We start from the raw sequence: 17,716 nt of genomic DNA, 5'->3' as shown, positions 1-17,716 counted from the left end.
GCTCATCAAAAAAACATTACTTATAATTCCAAATTATTTATTCAAACCCCCCACTTCCATATACAAGTTATCATCTAGCTATTGTTATCTTTATAATCAATTTTTTTAGATGCTCAAATATACCTTATGAGTTTTGAATGTTGGTACTGAACCTCCATCACTGGTCACAATACCAGCACTCTCCTGGCCCCTGTGAATATAAAAAGGTGCCAACTGTTAAATCTGTTCAACTGATAAGCTTGATTAAATATGCCTTTCTCAACTTGATTAAACATAACTTTCTCAGCAAGCATTCATGAACTTAGTCCGACAACATATTTGGTGCTAACAGTACTAGTACCACTTCTCCTGACGACGATAAAGATGATTAGCAATAACAGCAGATGATCTTGTCCTACTGAGCTATTGATATAGTTCTAACTATATGCCAGGTGGAAACCCTGGTAAAGTAGCGAGTAAAAGCTATGCTGCTAACCAAAAGATTAGCAGTTAGAATCCACCAGGCGCTCCTTGGAAACCCTATGGGCAGTTCTACTCTGTCCTATAGGGTCACTGAGTTGGAATCGACTCAACAGCAATGGTATGGTGTTTTTTTTTTTTTTTTTGGTTATATGCCAGGCACTGTCCTAAGTACTTTACGTGAATGGTCCAATTCGGCTTTCGTAACAGTCCAATGAAGTAGGCGCTATTATCACCATCCCCCATTTTACAGATAAAGACACTAAAGGACCAGAAGTAACTTAGTAAGTAACTTGCCCAATGTCACCCAGAGAGCAGGTGGCACGGCCAGGATTACAACTCAGACAGTATGCTTCCATAAAAAACCCATTGCCATCGAGTGGATTCTGACTCATAGTAACCTTGTAAGACAGAGTAGAGCTGCCTTATAGGGTTTCCAGGGAGCACATGGTGGATTTGAACTGCTGACCTTTTGGTTAACAGCCAAACTCTTAACCGCTATGCCACCAGGGTTTCCATATGACTTCTAAATAAGGTTTCAATGGGATGAATATGTGCATATAAATGAAAATCTCCAAATATAAAAGGAGGTAAAATGCTCAGTTCTGGCATTTTACCTCCTTTTATATTTGGAGATTTTCTCTGGCTTCTAGGAATTATGAACAAAACTTATTTTTGCTTCTCTGCTTTTCTCAAAATTTCTCCAACAAATATCTATCACCTTTTGTTACTAGAAAAAAATAAATACTGCTTTTAAAAACTCTAAGGTGACTTGGTACCTATCCTATTTCCCATGTCTGTATCTTGTTTCTTGCCTTAATGTTTTAGGTGATGATCAGAGAATAAAGGTAAAGGTAGGCTGGAGGAAGGGTAACACATGTGAGACAGAGAATCTGTACTACTGTGGAGTATAAACTCAAATTATAAAATAATGGTGCCAATTGCTCACAATTTTTTAATAATTCTGAACAAGTGCTATAAATACTAGATGCTTATTAATCAATTTTTGTTCCAAATATGTATCAGGGTAGAAATGAAAATTAAACTCTACCAGATATGTAAATATGTATTAATAATTTTTAACGTATGTCTCAGTTATTTGGTAAAAATGATCTTTTTCAAAAATTACATATTATTATTGCTTAAGCATTTCAATAATAAAAACAACATTAAATGTATTAGCAAAGTAACATTTTTTCTTTAAAATCAAAATGAAAATGATTTACTTTATGCATGCATTAAATACTATGCTAAAAATAGATATGCATAATACTACACACTCTTTGAGAGTAAATAAATTATGACTTACGGTTTATTTAGTAAATTGATACGGTCCTTAAATTTACTGATGCTAGAAGACTTGGTGATTATGTCAGAGAAAAAAAAATATTAACATTAACTATAAGCACTAGGGCAGAGAGAGTCCCTGCCGATCATTTCCAAAACAATTTTGAAAAATCAACAGTCATTTAGTAAAACAGAGCAAATTGTAATAAGAAAAGAAATACACAAAAAATGGTTTCCTTTCCCTTTTGTCTCAAGGGTAATTTTTCCTTAAAGCAGATAGGAATAAGGTTAGGAAACATTTAGGTCCAAGCTGCTTTAATCACAAAGCCTGCTGATTTGGCAGTTTCTCAAGTTACTCCCCTCAGGCAGCTTGAACCAGTTAAACAAGATCCATTCAGGTCTTTGGAGCTTATTGACAACCAGCCGTCTGGTTTCCTAGGAAACAAAACCTTGGCTAGAAATAGTGAATCATTTCCAGGTCACTTTCAACATGGAGAGTGGAGCAGGAAAGCACTGGACTGAAGAGGAGGTTAAAGCTTTGCTGAGTGTCTGGGCAGAAAAAAACATACGAAAACAACTTTATGGAACACTAAGAAATAAAGGAATATTTATTTACATTGCTAAAAGGCTGCAAGCATTAGGCGTACACAGAGATTGGAAGCAGTGCCGGGCAAAGTACAAAAATCTCAAATATGAATACAGAACAGTTAAATACGCCCACAACTCTGGAAACAGCTCTAAAACTATGAAGTTCTTCCATGATTTGGATGCGATCCTGCAGCATGAACCTGCCCCACAATTAACAGAGGAGGATGCGAACAGCAGGTGCCTGGCAACGCTGATCCCAAATGCAGCCCCAGAGACCACAGAAGGTAAAATGAGAAAGTACTATTCTTTTGTGTTTAACTAGTGAACTGTAAGAGTACGGAACTTTTAAGTCCATACGATAAAGATAGCCTGAAACACCAGGGTAGAGGAAAAAAACTGACTTGCTATGCTATTTTGCACAGGGTAAAAATTAATTGGAAAAAAAAAAAAGGTTACTACCATCACTTTTTAAATCTGTAAAATACAGAAAACTCACATTAATATGACATTAAACATGTCTGAAATGTTTCTGAAGTATCGATTTGGGTTCTGAAAATATTTTAAGTTTTCATTTTACAAGAGCTGCCAAAAAAAAAAAAAAATTCAGAATACAGCTCCCAGTAATATAGAATTTTCAGCTCTATTTTAATGTTCCCATTTTCCTTAATTTATAAATAAAATACTAAACACAAATAAACACTTCCTTATTACTGATTTGGAAAAAGCCACTTCATGTAGCAATGAAATAAAGCAAAATAAATAAATGATTTAAAGATCAAAACAAGGTGCCTGACCTGCTATGTTGTTAAACCCAAAACCATTTACAAAGAATTTGCTCTTGGTCTATGGAAGTACACTCATCACCAAGCAAAGGGGAGAAATCAACAGCAGAAGTGAGATTTCTCTCAAAGCCAAAGTCTTGCAGATGCTATTTTTAAGAGCAGAGCTGTTCAGTTCAAGTATCTGTAGCACCTACTGTCTGTGTGCACCATGTGCAAGAAACTGAGCTACATGCACTCAGTAAAGCATAACCTCAAGAGAGGGAATCTATGAATAAATATAACCACTCAAGAGAAAAATGGTAAATAAAGGTACCAAGTGAGAAGGAGGTTAATTGGACAGATTAGATTACACCTGGGTTAACTTGGGTTAGCTGAACTTCATATTTAAAGCTCAATAAGAAATCATTTGGTAAAAAAAAAAAAAAATCACCCCACTTATATAGTCCCTTTATACTTCTGATCACTAAATTCTGTATTCTCAGAAGTTTTGCAGTCATTACCATGTTAAACAGCAATTACAATATTTTTACTCAGTTAATCACCCTGGATTCTTCATTATTTAAATGCTTTAAACACTGCTTGACTAATCATATCATTTAGCTTCAGAAGCTGGTCTGATGAAGATGTGGGTGCTAATATCCCCAATTCTTTAAGATCTTCTTCCGGTCCTTTCAGCCACCACCATGGTTCTAAACTTCTCAGTTTTGGTCCTAAGCACAAAGCCCATGTCTACAACTCACCACGTTTAAGGTACCTCAAACCCCCAATTCTAAAACTAAACTCTTTTTCTTTCCCCATAAAACTCGAGTCTCCTACAAATTGCTTCTACCTGAGTATCACTGTATTTCTGGTTATTCAAATAGAAAGTTTGAAGATAGCCTTGACCTTTGATCAATCACTAAATCCTTAAAAAAATCTACTTCTGACATGTTTCATAAATTTTCTCTGTGCTCCATTCTCATCATCCATAACTTCTTCTCTCACATGGAATATTAAGATAGACTCTTAACTGGTCTTTCTGGTTTTCAGCCTCTTCCCATTCATCTTCCGCAATGCTACTAGTTGTTGTTCTTTATTTTTTTTTAATTATAAAATTATAAGCACATTAACATTTAGCTTGCATTTTTAAAATATTTAAATTTTACCCAGGATTAATCATAATTTAGGATTAAATGTTATTCTTAATAGCTCCAGAATATTTAATGGGAGCATATACCAGAGTTTAGGTCTTTGTCACCTCTTGTACAAATGATGTTGCAATCAATACCTTCTGTCCAGATGTAACATTACTTTAGCATAGACTAACAGAAGTTCAATTACTGGGTCAAGGAGTATGTGATTAACTTTGAAACAGATTGCTAAAATAACGGCTTTGCTAATTTAATAAATAAATAACGATGTCTATGTGGTATATGCTATCAATAAATTTTTTATTTTGTATTTGCTTAATTACTAGTGATGTGAAACACTATATATTCCTTCACTTTTACAAATTGACTGTTCATGTCAATTGGGGTCTTAGAAATACGCATGATCTCCTTTGCCTTACAATTTTTGTGATTTTTATTTGACCTACAGAAATTATAAGTTTTTGATACAATAGTTCCTTTTCTAAAGCATAGAAAGCCCTCCTTTCTCCAGGTTCGATGCATTTATAAGGTCTTCTGGTTTTCCTATGGCGGAATCGACAGAATTTTTATTGGTGTATGGTAAACAGAAGAAGGAAAGAAAATCAATGTGCCTTTTTCCACTGCTGGCATCAACCTCATGCAAGTGGTAAGGACAGAGGCTCTGGTCCCCTCTGTTAGGCAGCAGGTAGCCTGAAGGTTGGCAAAGGACCCAAGTATGCCTCTGAGCAACTCTAGAGGCTCCATGTCCTGGTCACGGACATTACCCTGAAACTCTGAATACCCTTGGCCTACTGTGGCCAAAACATTTCTCTGGTGACCAAATTTCCACTCTATTTCCCTCCTCCTAGTTTATGCAAACACATAAGTAGTAATGATTTAAGAGTTTGGGTTAAAATCGCCAGGACATAGGGAGATTTTGGGATTCACACCTGGTATGCTCAATTAAAAAAAAAAATTCCCTGAAGGGGTTGGGCAAAGAGCTTATCTTCTTCACCCCCACATGTATGTTCAGCTCCATGTTCCTTTCCATGAATATAAAACTAGGTTCTAAACCAGATAATAGAAGTACAGCAGACCCTGCTTTTCCTTATTGTTCTCATAATCAAACTCACGTGTTAAATGACCTGGGTATATCAGTATCTTCCTTACTTCTGTCTAAAAAGAATTCTTACATAACTTCAGGATTTTCTATTCCCAAAGAAAACAAATCCATGTTCCCAACGAAAGGTAAAACATTCCTTAACTGTAATTTGTTGCTGTTGTTGTTAGGTGCTGTCAGGTCGGTTCCGACTCACAGTGACCCCTATGTACAACAGAACGAAACACTGCCCAGTCCTGCGCCATCCTCACAATTGTTTTTATGCTTGAGCCCATTGTTGCAGCCACTGTGTCAGTCTACCTCTTTGAGGGTCTCCTTCTTTTCTGCTGACCCTGTACTATGGCAAGCATGATGTCCTTCTCCAGGGGCTGATCCCTTCTGACAGCATGTACAAAGTACATAAGATGCAGTCTTGCCATCCACCTTTCTAAGGAGCATTCTGGTTGTACTTCTTCCGAGACAGATTTGTTCGTTCTTTTGGAAGTCCCTAGTACATTCAATATTCTTTGCCAATACCACAATTCAAAGATGTCAATTCTTCAGTCTTCCTTATTCATTGTACAGCTTTCCCATGCATATGATGCAACTGAAAAAACCATGACTTGGGTCAGCCACACTTTATTTTACAAGGTGACATCTTTGCTTTTCAACACCTTATAAGGGGTCCTTTGCAGCAGATTTGCCCAAAGCAATGCGTCTTTTGATTTCTTGACTGCTTCCTCCATGGGAGTTGATTGTGGATCCAAGTAAAACGAAATCCCTGACAACTTGAATCTTTTTTCCGTTTATTATGATACAGCTTATTGGTCCGGTTGTGATGATTTTTGTATTCTTTATGTTGAAGTCCAATCCATGCTGAAGGCTGTAGTCTTTGATCTTCATTAGTAAGTGCTTCAAGTCCTCTTCACTTTCAGCAAGCAAGGTTGTGTCATCTGCATAATGCAGGTTGTTAATGCATCTTCCTCCAATCCTGATGCCCTGTTCTTCTTCATATAGTCTAGTTTCTGGGATTATTTCCTCAGTATACAGATTGAATAGGTATGGTGAAAGGATACAACCCTGACGCACACCTTTCCTGACTTTAAATTACTCAGTATCTCCTTGTTCTGTCCGAACAACTACCTCTTGATCTATGTACAAGTGCCTTATGAACAAAATTACAGTGTTCTGGAATTCCCATTCTTCGCAATGTTATCTATAATTTGTTATGATCCACACAGCTGAATGCCTTTGCATAGTCAATAAAACACAGGTAAACATCTGTCTGGTATTCTCTGCTTTCAGCCAGGATCCATCTGACATCAGCAATGATATCCCTGGTTCCACATGCTCTTGTGAAACCGGCCTGAATTTCAGACAGCTCCCTGTCAATATGCTGCTGCAGCCACTTTTGAATGATCTTCAGCAAAATTTTGCTTGCATGTGATATTAATGATACTGTTCAATAATTTCCACATTCTGCTGGATCACCTTTCTTGGGAATAGGCATAAATATGGATCTCTTCCAGTCAGTTGGCCAGGAAGCTGTCTTCCATATTTCTTGGCACAGACGAGTGAGCACCTCCAGCACTGCGTCTGTTTGTTGAAACATCTCAATTGATATTCCATCAATTCCTGGAGCCTTGTTTTTCACCAATACCTTCAGTGCAGCTTGTACTTCTTCCTTCGGTACCATTGGTTTCTGATCATACGCTACCTCTTGAAATGGTTGAATGTTGGCTAATTCTTTTTGGTATAATGACTCTGTGTTTTCCTTCCATCTTCTTTTGATGGTTTCTGCATCATTTAATATTTTTCCCATAGAATCCTTCACTATTGCAACTCAAGGCTTGAATTTTTTCTTCGGTTCTTTCAGCTTGAGAAACATCGAGCACGTTCTTCCCCTTTGGTTTTCTATCTCCAGCTCTTTGCGCATATCATTATAATACCTCACTTTGCCTTCTCAAGCTGCCCTTTGAAATCTTCTGTTCAGTTCTTTTACTTCATCATTTCTTCCTTTGCTTTAGTTGCTCAACATTCAAAAGCAAGTTTCAGAGTCTCCTCTGACATCCATCTTAGTCTTTTCTTTCTTTCGTTTGACCTGTTATTTTCTTCATGTGTGATGTCCTTAATGTCATTCCACAACTCGTCTGCTCTTCAGTCATTAATGTTCAATGTGTCAAATCTATTCTTGAGGTGGTCTCGAAATTCAGGTAGGATGTACTCAAGGTCGTATTTTGGCTCTCGTGGACTTGCTCTGATTTTCTTCAGTTTCAGCTTGAACTTGCGTATGAGCAATTGATGGTCTATTCCACGGTGGGCCCCTGGCCTTGTTCTGACTGATGATATTGAGCTTTTCCATCGTCTCTTTCCACGATGTAGTCAGTTTGATTCCTGTGTGTTCCATCTGGCGAAGTCCATGTGTATAGTCGCCATTTATGTTGGTGAAAAAAGGTATTTGCGCAGTGAGGAAGTTGTTGGTCTTGCAAAATTCTATCATTCAATCTCTGGCATTGTTTCTATCACCAAGGCCATATTTTCCAAGTACTGATCCTTCTTCATTTCCAACTTTCACATTCCAATCACTAGTAATTATCAATGCATCCTGACTGCATGTTCGATGAATTTCAGACTGCAGAACCTGATAAAAATCTTCAGTTTCTTCATCTTTGGCCCTAGTGGTTGGTGAGTAAATTTGAATGATAGTCGTATTAACTGGTCTTCTTTGTAGGCGTATGGATGCTATCCTATCACTAACAGCATTGTACGTCAGGATAGATCTTGAAATGTTCTTTTTGGCGATGAATGCAACGCCATCCCTCTTCAAGTTGTCATTCCCAGCATAGTAGACCATATGATTGTCTGATTCAAAATGGCCAATACCACTCTATTTCAGCTCACTAATACCTAGGATATTGATGTTTATGTGTTCCATTTCATTTTTGACAATTTCCAATTTTCCTAGATTCATACTTTATACATTCCAGGTTCCGATTATAATGGATGTTTGCAGCTGTTTCTTCTCATTTTGAGTCTTGCCACATCAGCAAATGAAGGTCCCAAAAGCTTTACTCCATTAAGGTTGACTCTACTTTGAGGAGGCAGCTCTTTCCCAGTCACCTTTTGAGTGCCTTCCCAACTGGGGGACTCATCTTCCGGCATTGTATCAGACAGTGTTCCGCTGCTATTCATAAGGTTTTCATTGACTAATTCTTTTCAGAAGTAGACTGCCGGGTCCTTCTTCCTAGTACTAGTTGGAAGCTCAACTTAAACCTGTCCTCCATGGGTGACCCTGCTGGTATCTGAATACCAGTGGCATGGCTTCCAGCATTACAGCAACATGCAAGCCCCTACAGTGCAACAAACTGACAGACACGTGGGGGTAACTGTAATTTAGCCTCAAGTAATTATGAAACTTGATTTAATTTTTTAAAATTTTTATGTTGAGCTTAAAAGATATACAATTATGCCATTTGGAAACAGTGACACTTTTGTTTCCCATACATTTATTTTCCTAGTTTAATGTAGGAATCTCTAACAAACTTTTAAATGATAAACAGCATTCCTTTTCTTTTTCTTTAACAGGAATAACTAAATAAAAATGGCGAATCATAATTTCAAATGAATGTTTATGCCATAAAATCACACACAACATTTGATCATCTGATGTAAAATACAGTGGTATTTCTATTATTCAGTAAAACAAACCTGGAAAGTGTATACGGAGACAAGATGATTAATAAGATAAATAAATCTTTAATTCAGAAAATTACAAAGAGCAATCAAAATGCACTGAACTACATCCTGATTAGCATGCAAATTTGGTGTAGTTGTGACTCAACTTTGTGTGCCAACTGTATTCACAATTCTAGCACATGTTGGGATCCTCTGAAGGATGTACTTTACTTTTTCCTCCATATTATCCTCATTCGATTACTTTAAAAAGTAGCCCATGCCTCATTTTATGCAAAACTATGTAAAAATACCCCGAGCATAAAATGAGTCAGTCAGGGAGAGAGTGACTTCTTCCATTTTTCAAAGTTAGCATGGTTCTTTTAAATAACTCTTTCTTTACTGCTTTCGGCTTAAATTCTGGAAACTTTAATATGTATCAATTAATTACTTATTAAACCCTAAACTATTTGACGTTTGCCAGTAAAACATCATTTTCTCACTAACTCTCTCACTGCAGAATCCCTCTTAAACATTGCTAGTGTAACATCATTTATCAAGTGCCTTCTTTGTTAAAGGCACCCAAGATATAAAAAGCACCGTTTAAAAAAAAAAAAAAGTAATTTACTTTAAAAAACTAACCACAACCTTCTTTTCCTTGAAACGTGTGAAATTAACAAACAATTCTAGAAGATGAAAATAAATCCTGTTAATGGAAACCCTGGTGGGATAGTGGTTAAGAGCTACAGCTGCTAACCAAAAGGTCGGCAGTTCAAATCCACCATGTGCTCCTTGGAAACCCTTTGGGACAGTTCTACTGTCCTTTAGTGTCACTATGAGTCGAAATCAACTTGACGGCAACAGGTGGGTACCACTTTGTTACGAAATGTGTCTATCACATACCTATAATCCTTCGTGAATATGATCAAATCCAGCTTGTCACTAGCATTACCAGTTATATTAACCTGATTTTTATTTTGTTTATTTCCTATATTCAAAAGGGACTCTGTTCTCTTTCCAGACAAAATGTCTGTTGCATTAGAAGATGAAGAAGACATCTCGGGAAATCCCTTACTTTTGGTTTCTCATGTGAGACCACTGGAACTAGGTACAGTATGATCATAATGGTAAAACTGATATAGTGTAGTACAGAAAAACTGATCCACTTTTAAACTGGAAAGCAAGGTTGGTTTTAAATCTGAGAAAAAGATGATTTTACCTGATAGAAACATTTAGAATTAATCTATTTTCCCCCTTTTTACCAACCTAAAAAAAAATCACTTCTAAAACAAATGAGCTGTTTAACAAATGTAAGTTACTTGAAACATTAGTCCTCTACTTTCCAGCCTTTACTCTTTAAATATAATAAGAAATCTAATGGCTAAAATTACACATTGTTGTTAGCTGCCATTGAGTCAGGCCCAGATTCATGGTAACCCCACATACGATGAAATGAAATGCTGCCGATTCCTGGACCATCTCCATGATTGGTTGTGGACTGGACCACTATGATCCATAGGATTTTCATTGGCTGATTTTCAGAAGTAGATCACCAGGCCTTTCTTTCTAGTCTGTCTTAGTCTGGAAACTTGGATAAAACCACTTCAACCTCATAGCAACACACTAGGCATCACTGACAGATGGGTGGTGGCTGTGCATGAGGTACACTGCCAGGGAATCAAACCCAGGTCTCCCGCATGGGAGACAAGAGTTCTATCATTGAACCCCCAATGCCTCATTAATGCCAGCAATTATCAATTTGGATCTTGTTTCATAGTTCTTTTGTGAAAGACATATATTTGATTTGTCATGACCTTTTAAAACATTCTATTAGCAAACATTACAAAACTATATATTCAACTGTATATACCGATATACATCCCATGTATACAAAGAATGGGATGGAAGAGAGAAATCATAGAGAAGAAAGATGATCAAAATGTGACTAATTAAAAACACAACTTTATTTATAATGAATGTAATGATAATGAACAGATTCAGGTTCTGTAATTATTTTCCCCAAAGCTTAGCTATGATTTCTTATCCCATCTCCTATGGAGAAAATGACTTTCTTTAATAACCTTCCATCCAATTATTTATCTTAGACAATGCAGGTAACTCATATATGTCTCTTTTCCTCTCCACCTAATACAGGTAACTCTACATCAATATTGGAACCTCCTAATAATCCAACTTTTATTCCAACTGTAGCAAATGAAGGAGGAAAACACTGGACTGTGCCAGAAGTCAAGGCTCTAATAGGCATCTGGTCTGATAAAAGTATACAACAACAACTAGAGGGAACAGTGAGAAATAAAAGAATATTTGAACAAATTGCTACCAAGCTTCAGAAATTTGGAATAGAGAGAGACTGGAAGCAGTGTAGAACAAAGTACAAAAACCTAAAACATGAATACAAGATTGTAAGAACAGCTCAAGACCTAGGCATGACTAAGAGTATGAAATTTTTTACTGAGTTGGATGCTATTCTGAGACACAATAAAGCAGAAAAATCACAAGAAAAAGAATTCCGAAAAGGAGAACAAGTCACAGAATGTGCTGATGTAAAAATGGAAGAGGATCAGACAGGTAGGAAGTGAAGAGAAGTTATCCTAGCATCATGTTACATTACATAAAAATGTTCATTAGCACAAGAAGATGAGTATGGTCTAAGTTAAATAGGTCTTAGTAAATGTTATTAAACAAGCTAATTGCTAAATTAATCATTAAACAATGTATATGAGTAGTCCCCAGGTTACAAGAGAGACCAGTTCCTAACAGTGTCTTTAAGTTGAATTTGTAGGGAAATCCAAACAGGTGCATAAAGTTCTTATTTAGCCTTACTCTGGTGCAAGAAAAGGCTTGAAGCTTTTTCAGTAATTTAAAAACTACATGTGCAGCAAATGAAGGTGACTATGATAAAGAATTTGTTGTGAGTAGGAACTGGCTCAGTCATTTCTAAGAAAGGGCAACTTTACATATAATTAAAGTGCAAGCAAGTTGTCCATGAGTCAGACGTTCATAACTCAGGGAGTGCCTGTATTTGATCTTCTCCAGAACAGAGACAGTAGTACAAAGTTATACTAAGGGAGGAAATAAAATTAAATTCCCAGAATAAAGTTTAAAAACAAACATGTTAATGAAGCAAATATGCAACCTCAGATGGCAGAAACTAAAGCAAGTTTTCACACCAACTGTGGTAAAACTGTGAGTGAACAGAGAGAATGCGTTGAAAAGAAGTTAGAAAAATACAAAATCCATGAGAATGTTTTAGAAGTAGTAAATTCTTCTGGGACACCATAAAGCTATTCTTCAAAACAAATTTAATCCAATAGATTAAGGTATAATACATACACACAAACACACACAGCATAAAATAAACTGAATGAGTTCCAGGCCAGAGTCAGGAAATCTAAGTTCTAACTCAGTCTCTATGCGACCTTGAACCAAGCAAATGTCTCCTGTAGACTTGACTCTGTAAAATGGGGGGAATGGACAAGATGGTCTTGAAGACATCTACTAACCAAAAAGTTCCTATATTTTAATATGTGGCTTAAACGACATATTCCTAATTCTACGAGTATGAGAGACAGAGAGAGTGTGTATGTGTGTGAGAGAGAGAGAGAGTTTATGTCTAGGGGGAGGGAGGAGAGGAGAGGGGAAGTGAATGATGGAGAGTTAGGATTAGAAAATGGTGGAAGAAGTGCCAAAATGTTTTACTGATGGGCAAAAGAAGAAACTGACCTACTTAAGAACTATACCTCTGTCCATTAAAATTAGAATGTAAACGGAGGGAGATAAAGTAGTCCAATAGCAAGGGCACGATTATGTTCATACAGTAACTGAAGAGGCAGCTCAATCAGCAATGTGTCAGAGAACCTAGCTAGAGACTTTACACAGAGATATCTATAGTGACCATAAGACAAAAAAGATTTTTAAGGGTGGGGAAATTTAAATTATCAAAAAGCAAACAACCACGGTACATAGTATCAGGTTCACTTTAAAACAGAAAATAGTACATTGAAGAGTTTAAAATTCTGAAAGTGAATAAAACTGCAAACCACTTTATCTCCCATTATGTTCACAGTCGTTGCTGGAGATGTAGCTGAAGATGATTCAGTTAGTAACATGTCAGAAGACCTAAGAGATACAAGTTTAAGACAAAGTCCTGACACAGGTAAAACAATATTCTTTGTTTTTTGTGTGTGCTGTCACATTAAAAAAATGAGAATGTTATAACATTATGTGAATAGTGTTGGATAATATTCATATGTACAAAATATGGAAATGGAAAGTGTGAATTATTAATGAAAGTAATGTTCCCTATGGCTACTGTTCTCCAAGTATAGCAACATAAGCGTCACCTATGAACTGTTTTGAAATGTAAATTCTCAGGCTCCAACCAGAATCAGAAACCATGGAGTTGGGTCCCAGCAAGCTGTTCCAGCAGTCCTCCCAGTGATTCTGATGCATGCTCAAGTGAGCACCACTGCCCTGTGGTATAGAATGCTAGGGGTGAAGCTGATGGAAGTCTAATGTTTCCCATCTGATAGTTCATCTGTTTTATACAAAGCCATGGGGTGCGGGGGTGGGGGGCACCAAGCCCCAACCAGAAACCTATGTAGTCTTTCAGCACAAAGCTTCATACGGCTACTCCTATTACAAGAAGTGGAAACCCTGGTGGTGTAGTGGTTAAGTGCTACCGCTGCTAACCACAAGGTCAGCAGTTCGAATCCACTAGGCACTCCTTGGAAACTCTATGGAGCAGTTCTACTCTGTCCTGTAGGGTTGCTATGAGTCAGAATCAACTCAACAGCAGCAGGTTTTTGGTTTATTAAAATAAGTAAAAAGAAATGGCCCATGAATATTGAATAACTACTTCTTTTGGATCTAAAATAATGTATTTTATTTTTTCCCTTGTCTGAGGCACAGGCAAGAAAGAGGGATAAAATGAATCAGAAAGTTATGAGAGAAGAGTCTGTTTGCCTAAAGAGAAATTTGTGTTTAACAATCTTATCATTTATCTGTCTCTTCTACACAGAAGAGCAAAACAAAACTGACTTAATCCATCTCCAATATCAGCTGTCATTTACATGAGGTGGAATACCTCAGTATCTCGGTATTCTTGCAAGTCACTGGTGTCTAGTGAAGAACGGTCATAATTGGATCTGTTTTGGCTGGGAGGGGTGAAGACAGGCAATGCTTAACTAAGCACAAAAGTCCTATAGTAGTACCCACTGCTGTCTAGTAGAGCAGAACTGTCCCATAGGGTTTCCAAGACTAATCTTTACAGAAGCAAACTGCCACCTCTTTCTCCCACAGAGCAGCTGGTAGGTTCGAACTGCTCACCTCCTTTTTATAGTAGTACTAACATATACTGGAAACCCTAGTGGCGTAGTGGTTGAGCACTATAGCTATTAACCAATAGGTCGGTAGTTCGAATCCACCAGGCGCTCCTTGGAAACTCTATGGGGCGGTTCTACTCTGTCCTATAGGGTTGCTATGAGTCAGATTCGACTTGAAGGGAGTGGGTTTAACATATATTAGAGGAGGTCACGCTAATCATCAGGCTAAAAAAAAAAAAAATTACAAGTGAAAAGACCACATTGCTCTTCTATGAATTATTCTAAAACTGCCTGTTTTCCTTTTGGCTGTAGTAAAACATATTTCCAAAGTTAAAATTTTCACCATCCCCATAATTTAACAAAAATTAACAATGAGGTGGCCAGCAGGTCACATTTAAGTTATATAATGCCATGAATCTTGTTTGGTCTAATTTATTTCTTCCAATAAGCCAAAAACTGGAAATAATTTTCCTTAAACATGAACACTTAACCACTTTTGTATATTTTGCATACAATCCAGATAATCTTGTTGCATACCATCTGGATATTGAAATTACTGTTACTGTGTAAAGTAATGCACTTTAGTCACATGAAACATATTGAGAACTTTTATTTTAATACAATAGAAGATCCAGATAAAGGCTTGATTCTAATATTTCAGAAAACCTAAGAATTATAAATCTAAAATAAGAAGGCTCAGACATAGGTAAGCTAATAAATCGAAACACAGGCAACTTGTTAATTATAAAGTCATGATCTTTCTAAGTCTTACTGTTGATAATATTTTAATAAACTTTTAAGAAGCTAAATGCTCCTCTTTCTTTAAAAGGTGCTAAATTTAGGCATCCTCACCCCAATATGACATCTTGTTTTCTAGGGCCAATGACTCAAAATGTCTATGTAATACCCAATTCTCTAAAAACATTCCTATTTCCCAGAAGTAGGGCATGTGCCTGAATCAAGAACTGATGGTTTTATTCATTTAAGTAAAATCTTATTAATTCATATTCTACTGATACATGGCTTGTGCTCAAAGTTTACCCTGGACTTGTTGCTCTCTAAAAAGTAGCCATTAGGACCAGGTAGGGGAGGGGGCTGAGGAGGTGAGAACTAGGGGTGGAAGAAGTTGGTATACATGGTTATAAAAGGGTAACCTGAAGGATCCTTGCAGTATTGAAACTGTTCAGTATCTTCACAGTGATGGTTGAGAGAAGAACCTATACACAGGTAATAAAATTGTTATATAGAACTTAATATATGTATGTGTGCACACATGTACAAATAAGTACAAGTAAAACTAGGGAAATCTCAGTAAGAAGGTTGGATTGTATCAATGTCAACATCCTGGGTATGATAGTACTAGTTTTGCAAAACGTTACCATTCGGGAAAACTGGGCAAAGCGTACAAGAGATCTCTCTGTATTATTTCTTACAACTGCAGGTACCTCTACAATTATCTCATTACAAATTTCAGTTAAAAAACATAGCTACTAGCCACATTTAGCCTCTTAAATTTAAATAAATAAAAATTCAACAAAATTAAAAATTCAGTTTTTCAGTTCACTAGCCACATTCAAGTGGTCAATATCCATGTGCAGTGGCTAATGTATTTCCACCACTGCAGAAAGTTCTAATGGATAAAAAAAAAAGAAAAAACAATTGGATAGTGCTACTCAAAAAAGGGTCTGTTAGCAACACAAACAAGACTTTTGTATTAAAATGTACTATTGAAGCATTTCTGAGTATATCGATTCAGCAGATGCAATCTAGGTACTAAGTTAGATACATGAGACATAAAAAAAATGAAGGCCAATTGGCGGTTGAAAATCAAGTAAATCTAAAAACTGAAATTCAATGTAATTTATTAAATGAAAGGAAATGCTACTGGAGTGGAGAAGTTGACCAAAAAGGCTCACACTGGATGGGGATGAGCATTCCAGTGTGTGCCAAGTTAAAAGGTGTAAAATATTGTTATCTGTTTTTAACATAAAAAAAAAATCATAACAGACTACAGATTAATACTTTACACATCTTAAGTTACTAAGACATGTAAGGTCTTATACAGTAAATATTCAGTCACCACCCTCTTTCACTCAGGCTCTTCCTCGCCTAGTTTTCAGAGAAAAAGATTACTAGTATTTCTTGAGTAACACAGTATGCAAATCTAATATCCAAATTTATATTTGTGAAGTGCAGTGCAGGTCATATTCCTTTATAACTTCTCATAGGCATCACTGTATTTACCTCAACTCTTGACCTGCATTCACTTTATCTCCCTTTTCTAGTCTCAACCCCTAGTAATTTTTGAGTTTTAATTTATGTATTATAAAATTAAGCATTTTAAAGCATACAATGCAGTTTTTAGTATATTATTCACTGTGTTGTACAACCATAACCACTCTCTAATTTCAGAACATTTTTATCACCCAAAAAAGAAACTCCAAACCTGTTAGCAGTCACTCCCCATTTCTTCCTCCTCCAATCCTTGGCAACCACTAATTGACTTTCTGTATGGAATTGCCATATAAATGGTATCATACAATGTGGCCTTTTATTTCTGGCTTCTTTCATCTAGCATGTTTTCAAGGTTCAGCCATGTTGTAGCATGTATCTGTACACCATTCTTTTTTATGGCTGAATATTCCACTGTATGGATACACAGAGCCCTGGTGGTACAATGGTTAAGAGTTACAGCCACTAACCAAAGGTCAGCAGTTCGAATCCACCAGCTGCTCCTTGGAAACCTCTGGGGCAGTTCTACTATGTCCTATAGGGTTGCTATGAGTCAGAATCTACATGATGGCAATGGGTTTGCTTTTGTTTTTTTGGTATGGATATTACCACATTTATCAGTTGAGGAACATCTGTATAGTTTCTACTTTTTGGCTATTATCAATAATCCTGCTATGAACATTTGTATACAAGTTTTTATGTGAATATGTTTTCACTTCTCAAGTATATATATACCTAGGGGTAGAATTGCTGGGTCATATGTTAACTATGTTGAACTTTTTGAGGAACTGCCAAACTTCCATAATGGCTGCATCATTCTGACATTCCCACCAGTGTCTCTTTTTCACTATATCCAACAAGAGTGACTTCGGTAAACACATTTTCAAATTTCCAGGGCACCTGAAAAATTCCAAAAAATTAAAACCTATATCTTAGATTATGAGATGCTTTCTAACTTACTGTTAGCGAGCACTACTGTGTATACCCTCCTCCACCCTGCCCCCTCTGCTGCACATCATTACTTAGTAAGCCTGCTTATTGGCCATCTCAGCTTTGGTTGTAGTTTTCATAAGGTATTTCAAGTAGTACATTTTCCTTTCTCTTCTGATCTTTTATACATAAAGGAGCCCTGGTGGCACAGTG

The 17,716-nt window shown here is 36.7% G+C and overlaps 2 protein-coding genes across 4 annotated transcripts in view; one reads left to right on the top strand and one right to left on the bottom strand.

Annotated features, from left to right (window-relative positions):
- The window catches only part of PAICS (phosphoribosylaminoimidazole carboxylase and phosphoribosylaminoimidazolesuccinocarboxamide synthase), a 60,113-nt gene that overhangs the window by 4,502 nt on the left and 37,895 nt on the right, over window positions 1–17,716 (top strand). Inside the window, exons 2-5 of one of the 3 annotated variants that reach the window (XM_049886235.1) lie at window positions 2,225–2,618; window positions 10,018–10,104; window positions 11,151–11,585; window positions 13,084–13,173. In XM_049886235.1, the coding sequence (XP_049742192.1) occupies window positions 2,237–2,618; window positions 10,018–10,104; window positions 11,151–11,585; window positions 13,084–13,173 (994 nt within the window). In that variant the 5' untranslated portion in view covers window positions 2,225–2,236. Of the gene's footprint in view, window positions 1–2,224; window positions 2,619–4,765; window positions 4,893–10,017; window positions 10,105–11,150; window positions 11,586–13,083; window positions 13,174–17,716 lie in introns of those variants that run through there. The other 2 variants (XM_049886237.1, XM_049886238.1) reach the window with 2 other exon arrangements.
- Window positions 1–17,716, bottom strand: part of PPAT (phosphoribosyl pyrophosphate amidotransferase) — a 45,448-nt gene that overhangs the window by 9,696 nt on the left and 18,036 nt on the right. Inside the window, exon 2 of the mRNA XM_049886249.1 lies at window positions 124–190. Coding sequence (XP_049742206.1) covers window positions 124–190 — 67 coding nt within the window. The remainder of the gene's footprint in view (window positions 1–123; window positions 191–17,716) is intronic.

Source organism: Elephas maximus, chromosome 5 (genome assembly GCF_024166365.1).
Source record: "Elephas maximus indicus isolate mEleMax1 chromosome 5, mEleMax1 primary haplotype, whole genome shotgun sequence".
Lineage (NCBI taxonomy): Eukaryota > Metazoa > Chordata > Mammalia > Proboscidea > Elephantidae > Elephas > Elephas maximus.
The sequence above is the reverse complement of the archived record's forward strand: the minus strand, read 5'-3'. Positions and strand labels throughout refer to the sequence as shown.